Source organism: Pseudocercospora fijiensis, assembly GCF_000340215.1.
Source record: "Pseudocercospora fijiensis CIRAD86 unplaced genomic scaffold MYCFIscaffold_12, whole genome shotgun sequence".
Classification (NCBI taxonomy): domain Eukaryota; kingdom Fungi; phylum Ascomycota; class Dothideomycetes; order Mycosphaerellales; family Mycosphaerellaceae; genus Pseudocercospora; species Pseudocercospora fijiensis.
The window spans coordinates 1,115,607-1,127,138 of NW_006921543.1; the positions used below are offsets into that span (position 1 = coordinate 1,115,607).

General features: G+C 47.3%; 4 protein-coding genes across 4 annotated transcripts; 2 read left to right on the top strand and 2 right to left on the bottom strand.

Moving 5' to 3' along the window:
• Nucleotides 1–859: 859 nt before the first annotated feature.
• Nucleotides 860–1,173, top strand: MYCFIDRAFT_179973 (uncharacterized protein; the record flags this gene model as incomplete). Its single annotated transcript, XM_007933963.1, has 3 exons — nucleotides 860–879; nucleotides 909–1,070; nucleotides 1,107–1,173. 3 exons carry the CDS (start codon nucleotides 860–862, stop codon nucleotides 1,171–1,173), a joined length of 249 nt encoding a protein of 82 aa, XP_007932154.1.
• Nucleotides 1,174–1,197: 24 nt separating this feature from the next.
• NPKA (serine/threonine protein kinase, CMGC family, CDC2/CDK subfamily) lies at nucleotides 1,198–2,663 on the bottom strand (the record flags this gene model as incomplete). The annotated part of the gene is made up of 2 exons (XM_007933819.1): nucleotides 1,198–1,632; nucleotides 1,716–2,663. 2 exons carry the CDS (start codon nucleotides 2,661–2,663, stop codon nucleotides 1,198–1,200), a joined length of 1,383 nt encoding a protein of 460 aa, XP_007932010.1.
• Nucleotides 2,664–2,794: 131 nt separating this feature from the next.
• Nucleotides 2,795–4,599, top strand: MYCFIDRAFT_191514 (uncharacterized protein; the record flags this gene model as incomplete). The annotated part of the gene is made up of 4 exons (XM_007933964.1): nucleotides 2,795–2,864; nucleotides 2,951–3,042; nucleotides 3,093–3,362; nucleotides 3,421–4,599. The coding sequence occupies 4 exons, from the start codon at nucleotides 2,795–2,797 to the stop codon at nucleotides 4,597–4,599; spliced, it is 1,611 nt and encodes a 536-aa protein (XP_007932155.1).
• On the bottom strand, nucleotides 4,589–5,391 carry MYCFIDRAFT_168834 (uncharacterized protein). Its single transcript, XM_007933965.1, has 2 exons — nucleotides 5,086–5,391; nucleotides 4,589–5,036 (listed from the first exon to the last, which is right to left on the bottom strand). The coding sequence occupies exons 1-2, from the start codon at nucleotides 5,327–5,329 to the stop codon at nucleotides 4,621–4,623; spliced, it is 660 nt and encodes a 219-aa protein (XP_007932156.1). The 5' UTR covers nucleotides 5,330–5,391; the 3' UTR covers nucleotides 4,589–4,620.
• Between the last annotated feature and the right edge of the window lie 6,141 nt (nucleotides 5,392–11,532).

Genomic DNA, 11,532 nt, shown 5'->3' on the forward strand with positions numbered 1-11,532 from the left:
AAGCCAGGCCGCAGATTCTGCCTTGGCCTTTGCTGGTCCAGCTCCAGTCACACTTAGGTGTCCATCATCAATGTGAAGTTTTAGAGAGCAGCGCCATTGGCTTTCGGTACCCAGCGAGTGAAATTCATAGTCGCAGCTATGTGTGATGCGAATGCCGGCATCAGAACACAGCTCGTACAGAGACGCTCGGGCCTGCCCGCCGGGAATCAGACTCTTCGTCAGACTTCTGGGATATCCCAAAGCTCGATGCTCCACTGCAGGCAATGTCAAATTTTGAGTGGCATAGATGTCAATCACCCCTGACTCCTCGGAGGCAGCCTCTTCCAGGAGCTCAGCAATAGAAAGATCGGGATTGGGGACCAACGCTGCGATAGAATCTGGTGCCCGACTCGCCTTCGAGGAGGGGCGATCTCGAAGCATCTGTCGAATAGCAGCCGCAGGGTCTCGCGATGCCTTCGCCAGTATGAAGCTGCGTTTGAAACTGCGCGCCGAAGCGCGATTCGTGGGTCTGGTCAGCACACGACTCTGCAAATCGGCCAAAACGGCATTTTTTTCTGCTACAGTGGCCTTCGAGTGCCGGTGCAGAGCTTCTCGTGCAGCGTCCATGATCTCGTCCCATCGTAGTCGCGAGCCATCTTCGTCCGATCCCTTCTCCGGAGGAGGCTGGAAGACCTTGTCATTCTCACTGATATGGAGAGTTGCGTATGCGCGAGCCGAAGTCTCTAAGAATGATGCTTTCTTGGATGAGAGTCCGGCTGTGAGTCGTAGCGGGCCACGAGCCGATGCAACAATGCCAGACTTGATACATCTTGACCATAATTGAACCCGAACCGCTGGAGGCAGGTTGAGTAGGTTCATTATGGAAGTCTTCCTTCAAGCGTGTACATCCAAACCTCATCGTCCTTGAGTGGGAGATGTCAGAACCCTGATCTTATCATCGAATTAGCTGTCTTTGATGGTACAAAACCGTGTGTGGATGCGACTGAGATTCTTGGATTTCAGAAACGAGGTGGCGACAAAAAAGCAGTTTCGGCCGAGAATTCGCCGCTAGCCGAAGTACAAATCTACACGTATCAAACGCGCTAGAACGCGCGGCGATGTGATAGATGGCACACACACACACACACACACACCGGCACAGAATACTGTGTACGTAGAGGAGTTCGAGGTTGATAGAACAAAATAGGATACAGGCATCTAAGCCAACTTGAGCTGGAAACCGCCACCTTTCTCTTCCGCCTCTCTGCCCTTGAATATGCTGCTGAAGTCCACCTCGCCTTGCAGGCCAGGCGCAGCACCACGAACGGGAGCATTTGGACTCGCGTGACGTCGTCTCCTCTCTTGGCCTGCCTTTGATGGGAATGTCGGAAACATCGCCGTGGGCTTCGGCCGCGGATCTTCTCTGAAGTATGCATGTTCCAGCATCTCCTTCGCAGTCGGTCGCTTCGAGGGGTCCAGGCTCAGCAGAGAGTCGAGAAGCTTGACACCAGCGTTCGTAAGATTTGAGAACTTAGAACGAATGATACTTCCTTGTGCGGTGCGGGAAGAAGGTAGTCGGAGACTCCGTGCGTTTGGTAGGCGTTTGAAACCAGGCCAGGTCTCATCGCTGGGTACACCGCAGAGCTCAAATATCTGCAGCAAAGAACGTTAACGGGGAAGGACAAGCAATAGCTATCTGTAAATTTCCAGTCGTCATGACTGGATGTTCAACTCACCTTACTCAACTGGTCGACTTCATTCTTGCCTTGCAGAAGCGGATTCCGAGTCAGTAGCTCGCCAAATATGCAACCGATGCTCCACACATCGATTGCGGCGCCGTATGTAGTAGCTCCAAGCAACAGCTCTGGGGAGCGATACCAGAGCGTGACCACAAGCTGCGTGAGATTGGACGGCGCAGGCTCGCCCACGAACCGTGCCATGCCAAAATCCGCCAGCTTGATTTCGCCGCGATTGTTCATGAGTACATTGGACGTCTTCAGATCGCGGTGCAAGATCCAGTGATCGTGTAGAAACTCCACTGCGCTGCCTAGTTGTAGCAAGAGCGTCTTGACTTCGCTCGGCATGAATGGCTCCTGCATCTCTTCTTGCAGTGTCTTCAGATCGTGTTCCAGAAAGTCCATAACGAGGTAGACGTCGCCTCTATTCTCCCGCTCGCCAGTCACCACCTCGCGCAAGTTGACAATGTGTCTATGCTTGGCGGCTTGTAGACATTGAATTTCGCGCAAAGCAGTGACTGGAAATCCTCCATCTCTTAACGGGTCGAGTTTCAGCTTCTTCAAAGCGACAATCTCACCCGTCGCCTCTTCTTTGGCTCGAAAGACGTAGCCATAGCTCCCCTCTTCGATGGCATTCAGCTTATCAAACCTCTCGACGGATCGGCATGGCTGCCAATTAGGCGCATGGAATCGTAGAAGTTCGCGCTCGGGTTCTGGTTGTGCTGGGGTAGCATCCTGTTCTTGCGATAGTCTGCGTCGTTTAAATGGCCGCTCGTTATCGTCGCCATGTCCGTTCGATCTCGCCGCTGCTGCTGCCTCTGCTGCGCGCCTTTTCTCCTCTGCCTTGCGCTGCTTCTCCTCCTTCAGTCGCTTCTTCTCCTCCTTCGCAGCTTTCCGTCTTGCATTCTCAACGGCATCCTCTTCAGTATCTGCCCAGCGCGACGACATTGTGTCTGCTTCACATCAACGATCTGACCATGCCATCGTATAATTTGCGAGGTTGATGTTGTTGTCGCGGAGGTGAGCGGAGGACGTGAGCGCAGAATGAGGCGCTTGGCGTTCACGGAAGTGAGAGCGTCATGACCTTCGACTTCTCCAGGAGTGCTTGCAACAATATTCCCTGTTCCCCTGCTAAGACCCTACTACTAGGTAAGGCTGGCGGATCATGATGAGACGCAGCGTGGTGCGTACGGCGCGTCAAGCGTTCCTTGACAGCTCGAAGACAAGGTGTTCAGCGCGTAGATTGTCTGGCGCAAGATGGAGCTCTACGGATCATGGTCACCAATGGTCGACGCCTTTGGCCAGGCAATTGGCAGCGGCAATTACGGTGCGTCAATTCTCCATTCATACGTGACTCCATTGCTAATATCCTGAAAGACCACCGGACCGCTTCCCGTAGCTTCGTTCATGCGACAAGTCTTGACCTCTGACCTGGGCGGCTACTACACTGGAGCTCTGTCTTCAGATCGAGACCAATTTGGTGCGAAAGGAGACTTTGTAACTTCTCCAGAAATCAGCCAAATCTTTGGGGAGCTGATAGGCGTTTGGGTCGTGGCGGAATGGATTGCCCAAGGGAAAAAGAGCGAGGGCGTATACCTCATGGAAGTAGGCCCAGGCAGAGGCACGCTGATGAGCGATATGCTACGTGTAAGAGCTGTTGAACATCCTAGTAGGTTCTGGCGTACTGAGATAAGTATATTCCTAGACTATCCGCAATTTTCCTCCACTTGCCAAAGCCGTCGAAGCTGTCTACCTGATCGAAGCCAGTGATACATTACGGAAAACGCAGCACGAACTGTTATGTGGCGACAACCCAATGACAGAAACCAAGCTTGGGTGGGAAAGCATCAGCCGCCATTCACCTGACCTCAAGATCGTCTGGACGGAAGACCACAAGTTCGTGCCTCGAGATGCATCGAAGACGCCTTTCATCATCGCACACGAGTTTTTCGATGCCTTACCCATCCACATCTTTCAGTCAACGTTTATACAACCTGACGAGAAGAAACAAATACAGACGCCTACTGGACCGATACAAACGAAACAGAAGACCCAGGAGGGACACCAGTGGAGAGAACTTCTCGTCTCACCAAAACCACCACACCGGCTGAAATCAGGAGAGCCGGAATTTGAGCTGTCAATGTCGAAAACGGCGACTCCTCATTCAATGTATCTGCCCGAGACATCTCCACGCTATACGGCACTGAAGACGACAGATGGCGCGACGGTAGAGGTCAGCCCCGAGAGCCAGACATACACCAGAGACATGGCTATCCGGATAGGAGGCTCAAATCCGGAAGAGATTGCAGCTCATCAACAACAGGCGACGAAGTCCAAGACTGTAATACCTGGTCGACAGGTATCTCAAGCTCCGCGCGAAACACCACTGGACAAGCCGTCACCCTCCGGAGCTGCCTTGATCATTGACTATGGGCCACCAGATCGCATTCCGGCCAATTCACTCCGCGGTATCAGGCAGCACAAGATTGTTTCGCCTTTTGACGAACCGGGCGCCACAGACGTGAGTGCAGATGTGGACTTCCTAGGTTTGGCAGAGACAGCAATCAACTCCTCTCCTGGCGTTGAAGTCCATGGTCCTGTCGATCAAGCACGCTTCTTGACAGCTATGGGCATTGAAGAGCGGGCCGCTCAACTCGTCAAGAAGGCACTGGATGACGAAAGAGCTGGGAAAGGCGGCAAGGACAAGGCTGAGCTCACAGAAACCGTGAAACGAATAGAGAGTGGATGGAGGAGGCTGGTAGATGTCAGCCCGCAAGGTATGGGTAGGCTTTATCAAGTCATGGCGATCTTGCCACACTCTCCGCCTGCACCAGGACAGCAACAGAGAAGACCGGTGGGATTTGGAGGCGATGTTCAGGCATAATGAAGAATCACTCAGCATAGCTCAATGTGCTATCGACCCATGACTGGCGGACGCGCCCTTCGCCGGCCTTACCATCACCACCAAGGCATACGTGCCATCGAGTTGCGGAATTTCATCTTTTACCACAAATCCGGCCTTCTCATATACCCTCCTCCCAGACGGCGTGGATTCTAAATAACATTCTGCTCGATCCGCGTCAACCAGCTTCAAGCCATCCAAGACGAGTTGCGAGGCGATTCCGCGCCCCTGGTGGTCAGGATGCACAGCCATTGATGCGAGAAACCAGTAATCCCTTCGATCTCCCATAACCTTCTTCCTGGCCTCTGCGAATACAGCACTGAGATGATCAAATTGCGCCAGGTTTACAAATTCTGGAATGCCGGGATAGCGCTCGGTCGTTGTGTCAAGCTGCTCTTCCGATGTTGGACCATTCCAAGCTATACTACTTGATTAGCGAGAGCTCTCCATAGGCCCGGACAGAATCACCTGAAAGCCCGACAATCTTTCCGCTCGCGGAATCCACGGCTTTGAATTGATGTCGATTAGGCGCTGCCGCACGATGCTGTCCAAGTCTCACACGCCACTCTTGAAACAGCTTCATCTGTGCTTCTGTCATGTTTGGTGGCAACCCAGACTGGTGCAGGGCATCGGTTGCGAAAGCTGCCGTTCCAATTGCGACCAATTCCTCGCCGTCATCGAAGGGCGAGGACCTTTCAATTCGGATCGGCATGGTCGCGATAGTATGGGATGAGATGTCGTTCACTGAAGCGGTGTCGCGAAATTGCGGGACTGAGAAAGAGCTTTCTCTCAACCCTCCTCCATCGGGCGAGTGGTATGTAGATATAACAATGATTCAGCTGCGGCACTCGGAGTCACGCATTCGGAGTCACGGTCACGATTTGGACCAGCTGAGCTGAGCTGCAGGACCCAAACTCCTTTTTTCCGCCGCCGAAATAAACTTCAACCTGCGACTTCGGGTTATTGTAGTTCACGAAGCAGCACAGCACAGCACAGCAACGCCTATATGAATGCATCGGCCACACTCACGAGAACAATACGTAGTTATAACGCACGAGCGGCGCTTCGTGATACTTGGATCGCTTGCATAGCGACCCACAGCACATTCTACCACGCACCAAGCTCAAAAAGCCATCTTCAGTTCAGCTTCAACAAATCCCCCTCCAGAACCTCCCGCTCCTTCCCTTCGGAAAGAAACTCCGACCTATCCCAAGTAATATACACATACCTCCTACTCAACCACCCTCTCCTAACCTTACTCAACCTAACCAAAGGGTCCGCACAAACCTCTCGAGCAAGGCGTCTGCATATGCACTCTTGTCACTGGTGCGCAGAGCCTCCTTTAACCAGACCAGGGATCGCCCTACAAGCAAATCACAAGCACGATCGATCATTGGGCTTGCTCCGTTTTGCGCTAAGGAATGTTCGTCTTGGCTGTGGATTTTCGTGCAACCTGCACCTCGCCACTTCCCGCCCGAGCCTCAGCTACTGGGAAGGAATAGGGTTGTGCCTCGCATTCCACGCACAATGTCCATAAGCTTACAACCACGGTGATCACCGTAGAGCCAATATAGGCCTGTTATGTCTACCTATTATGATGATTATATAATATATGAGTAATGGCTTGGCTCTATAACAAGGGGTTGGCTGCAAGGTTAGCTTCTAGCAAGGCACTAAATACTATACTAGTAAGGCACTAAATACTATACCCGCAAGGCATTAAATGCTAACGCGTAGAAGAATAAGGTAGACGAGTAGACAACTGTCGATTATAGAGTTTAACTGCCGTATAGAAAGTATATATAGGGACCTTATCGTCGCTAAATTTATATAGTATCCTACTTATTTAATCGACCTCTTTTATTAACTAAGAACTAACTAATCTTCTATCTCTTATCGTTATGTCTTAAACGAGTACTTCCGGCGGCTCTTAGCCTACAATCTTTAGTACTAGTATACCTTCTCGAGTTAGTAGCAATAAGCGGAAGTATATAGAAGACGAGTACTAGTAGCAAGTCGATCGTAACCGCTCGAGTAGTAAGAACTATCTATATATAACTTATTACTATTATAGTAATAGCTAGACCTCGAACGAGCGCTCTCGAGTATTTAAATACCTTACGAAGTGTCTATTATTGCCGGAGGGTCTCTAGACGAAGTATTAGTCGTACCCTACCTCCTTCTTAGGCTCTTCTTATAGACTTTATCCTACCTTCTACCTTCTACCTTCTACCTTCTACCTTCTACCTTCCTTTACCTAACCTACGTATAATTAGCGTCGATTGGTTCTCGGCTCTTCTATATATAGTCTAGTATATAGGAGAAGTCTTCGTAGAAGAGCCTAAGGACAAATATCGCAAAGCTATAGTATTAACCTTATATACCTACAAAACAGGTAGAATAGTACAACAACTATATATCCTAAGCAAAAGTCATAGTAGAATCGCACCTAGGTATTAACGTAATAAAAATTATTGTCTATATAATAATCTGTGTATTTCTAAAGACGTAGGAATAAAAATTACAAAATACTACTTTAAGACAAACGCTATACGAATGGCGTCCGGATTGCCTCTACTACGATATAACTACTACCGTTTGCTATAAACGGAAACACGGGCGGACCCTTAGAATTAGCCGCTCTCTAACCTCTAAGTGTTTGCTAGGCGTAAATGTATCGCGTTATTAAGTCCTAAGGCCGATCGGGTGAATTAGGCTAAAACGCAGCTATTCTAGGCCTATACGCTTTACTAAGTACGCGCAACTTAGCGTATACTTATCTAAATAGCAGGCTGCCGCCCTTCTTCTTCTTTTTCTTCTTCCTCTTACTCTTAGCTTCTTCCGCCTCGCATCTACTACTCGTATCTACTACTCGTATCTACTACTCGTATCTACTACTCGCATCTACTACTCGTATCTACTACTCGTATCTACTACTCGTATCTACTACTTATATCTACTACTTGTATAGATACCGAGGAAGCTATCGAGGTTCCTTAGTAGGCCTATATCGCTACTAGCGATAGCACTCCTACGCTGCGTTAAGATCTAGATAAGCCTATTATTAGCGACCGCTTCGAGGGCAATATCCGCCTCGAGGAGTAGCGCCGCTAGCGATAGATCGAGCGCTAGGCTAAAGGCTAGAGTCTTTAGCGTATAGTCTATAGATAGCGTATAGATTATCGCTAGTCGATGCGTACCGCCGCTCGCTAAGGCTCGCCGCGACTATTAATAGAGTTAAATTAGGAGGACGTCGATACTATCGAGGGCGTTAAATATAATAATCCCTCTAATCTTCCTCCTCTACGTATAGCGGCTCTAGATCTAGTCTATTATAGAGGCGGTAGCTTCCTTTAGTTAGGGAGAAACCTTAATATTAGTAAAGGCCGTCGTAAGGAACAGAAACAGAAGAAGTAGTAGCAGCAGCAGTAGTAGTATACCTAGGTTAGCAAGAAGGCAGTAGGACGTCCGGCTAAGATATACGATTAGCGTTATTAATAGTAGTAGTAGTAGCAAGGCATATAGAACACCCTACTACAAGCCGTACTAATTCTTCTATCTCGTAAGGCTTATACTCGCTAGCGGCTAAACTAGTCTACCGAGAAGCTAGAGCTTCCTTAAGATCTATAATAGAAGACCGCCTTCTTTTAGGCTACGACTAATTATATACTCGACAAGCTATTTAATCTAGAGGAAATCTAGATATTAATATAGGATGCCGGTCTTAAGCGAGAGGCTATCCCCTTCTAGCGGGACATTGTTAAGAATAGCCTATAGTAGGTACTAAATGCATTCTATCCTAATAAGGGCTATATGCCTTCGGACCTTTAGCGTAAGGTACTATACAACCTAGTTTTCGCGGGTACCGATATAGTAATAATCGAGAAGACCGGTAGCGGCAAGAGCTTAGTCTACTAGGTATATACTATGCTAACTAGTCGCATTAACATCTAGATTATCCCTCTAAACCGCCTTAGTAAAGAGTAGAAGGCTAATATCGACTAAACGATGCGTACGCTTACTTAGAAGTCTATAGTTACTACCGGAAACGTCGAGTTAGTACGTTGCTATATAATCTCTACTAAGACTAAGCGTAAGGACCTAAAGATGTACGATAATATCGTTACTAGTAAGTACTACTATATCTTCTGTAGTCTAGAGCAGGCGTCTACTCCGGAATTGCGAGAGGTATTTAAGAAGATTAGCGATCGTATTAGCCTTATTACTATCGATGAGCTATACTTAGTATATAAATAGAAGGACTTCCGCGAGGAATTTGCCTAAATATACACCCTCCGTAGCCTGTTCCGCAATGACACCCTATAGCTAGGTGCCTCTACGACTATCTCCTAGGAGACACTCGAATTTGTCTTAAAGTATAGAGGCTTCCGTAATAATAGCCGCGAAGCATTCAAGACTAAGGTTATCCGTACGAGCATCGATCGGATCGATACTATATATATCTTTAAGACTATTCCGTAGAAGTATAGTAGCGACTTCGATTTACTATACCTATTACTAAAGAAGGCCGTTACTAATAGATAAGCTATACCTACGAATATCGATAAGGCGATCGTGTTTATTAATAGCCGGGGAAAGGTTAACAAGCTAACCTATATTCTACGTTAGTAGCTTGTCTAGCTAATAGAGGGCTAAGAAGATCTAACTAAGAAGTATACCTAGAACAATACCGGCTACAATGTGTACAAAGTCGTCGCTTTCTATACCGCATATGTCGCTAATTACGACAAGGATCTCCGATATAACGAGTTTAAGAAGCCTAGCGCTCGTTTATTAACTCGCATTATAGTTAGTACCCTAGCGATCGCTATAGGTACTAACATTAGCGATATTAAGTTCGTTATTATATAGCAACTACCTATTACGAAGGATATCGACGATGCTATATAGCGAGCTAGTCGTGCTAGTCGTAAGCTTAGCGTAGGATAGCGGTTATATACTATCTTCTTCTTTCCTTAGTATATCGACGATATAGCTAAGCGTATTCTAGATAGTGTTAACTATGCCTCTATTATTAATCGAGAAGGTCGACCGGCTAACGCGGACTAATATAAGAATCTCGTATAGGGTGCTATTATATACTAGCCGATCCGACTAAGCGGTCTACGCAATACCGAGATCCCTAGCGAAGATGTTAATAGAGACCTAGATTAGAATAAGGATAACGAGGATACTATTGTCGTTCCGAGAGGCACGGGTATAGGTATAGCTGCTATACTAGAAACCTAGGAAGCAGGTAATACTAATACTAATGCTAATACGCCTAGGCGCAAGAATTAGTCTAAGAATAATATAGAAAAGCGCAACAAGATCCCCGATATCTTCCGCTTATTGTTTAATAGCTAGTATATAGCGACACCTCGATGCCTACGTGCTATCCTTAATAAGCGATACTAGGAAGAGCTCCGACTATAGGATCCTAAGGAGAGCCTAGATTCGAAGGACTACTATAACATTGTCTATAATCGCGATCTAGATTCGGTATTCTAGTAGGATAAACAGGCACTACGCCTACCGAAAGCCCTAGTTACACCGTATAAGGGCTCTAAGCAGTACTTCTTACTACTATATCTATAGAAGTTCTTCGACCGGAAGGCTAATAAAGCTAGCGGCCGGTTTGATACGTACTTCTTTGCTCTTCTATCGAATACCCTTATCGAGGACCGATGTATCTAGGACCTCTATAATGTTATACAGCATCTAGTACTCGGCGATAGTAAAGAGCAGTCTACTAGCATAAATAGGGAGGAAATGCTTAAGAGTGCGCTAAAGTTCGACAACTAGTACTAGGCTAGCGGTAACAATCTTTACGATAAGCTTCGCCTCGGTAAAGTACTTAGATATATTAACTACGACTTTCCTAAGGCATTTAAGGACTAGTAGAAGTACTATAAGGAGCGGAAGCGTAAGTAGGCCGAGCGAAAGACGGCCGTAGAGGTAGTAACTAGCGACAATAGCGACGACTAGCCTCCGCCTCCGCCTCCGCCTATAGCCTAGGATCGTCTTCGCTAGTTATAGTAGGATTCGGATAAGTCTCGCGATGCTAATATATCGCTAGTAAAGAAAGCTATCGCAGGTAATCGGAAGGTAAAGAGGAAGCAGTCTTAATCGCAACTAAAGGCGAAAGGCAAGCGTATAGGAGATCTAATCTAGGATAACAGTACTATAGCCTTATCTGCTCGTATACTAATATAGCGGACACTACGCCGCCGGCGCTAGCGAGAGGATAAAGACAGTAATTATAGCACTCTAATCTCGGTCGCTAAGTCTGCTCTTCGTAAGGCTATAAGCAATCGCCCGCGTCGTATACTATCGCTAACTCTAAAGGTACGAGAGAACCTTGCTCTTATTAGCGCGGATATCCTACCGGAGAATCTGCTCGAGGAGAGCCTAACTCGTCGTAAGAAGAGATAGATTAGCACTAGAATAGCGCTAGAATTAGCGCTAGAATAGCACTAGAATAGCACTAGAATAGCACTAGAATTAGCGGTAAAATAGCACTAGAATAGCACTAGAATTAGCGGTAAAATAGTACTAGAATTAGTACTAGAATTGGCGCTAGAATTAGCACTAGAATTAGCGCTAGAATTAGTATTTAATAAGGTCCTTCCTTACTACCCTTCTATTATATACTTGTAAGCTCGCTAAGTCCTTGTCCTATCCCCGGAAAAGTAAGCTATAATACTACGCTCGATCGTAGGTTATATACTATACTATCTTCTAGATCGGATAGGTTATACACTATAATATCTTCTAGATCAGATGTCGGTAGCAGTATTAAGCTGCTTCTGCGAGAGCTAGCGTATAATACCTAGTTAAGTTGCTTCTACGAGAGCCGGCGTAAGCTACTCCTACGAGAGCCGGCGTATAATGTAGGATGCCTAGTTTAGCTGC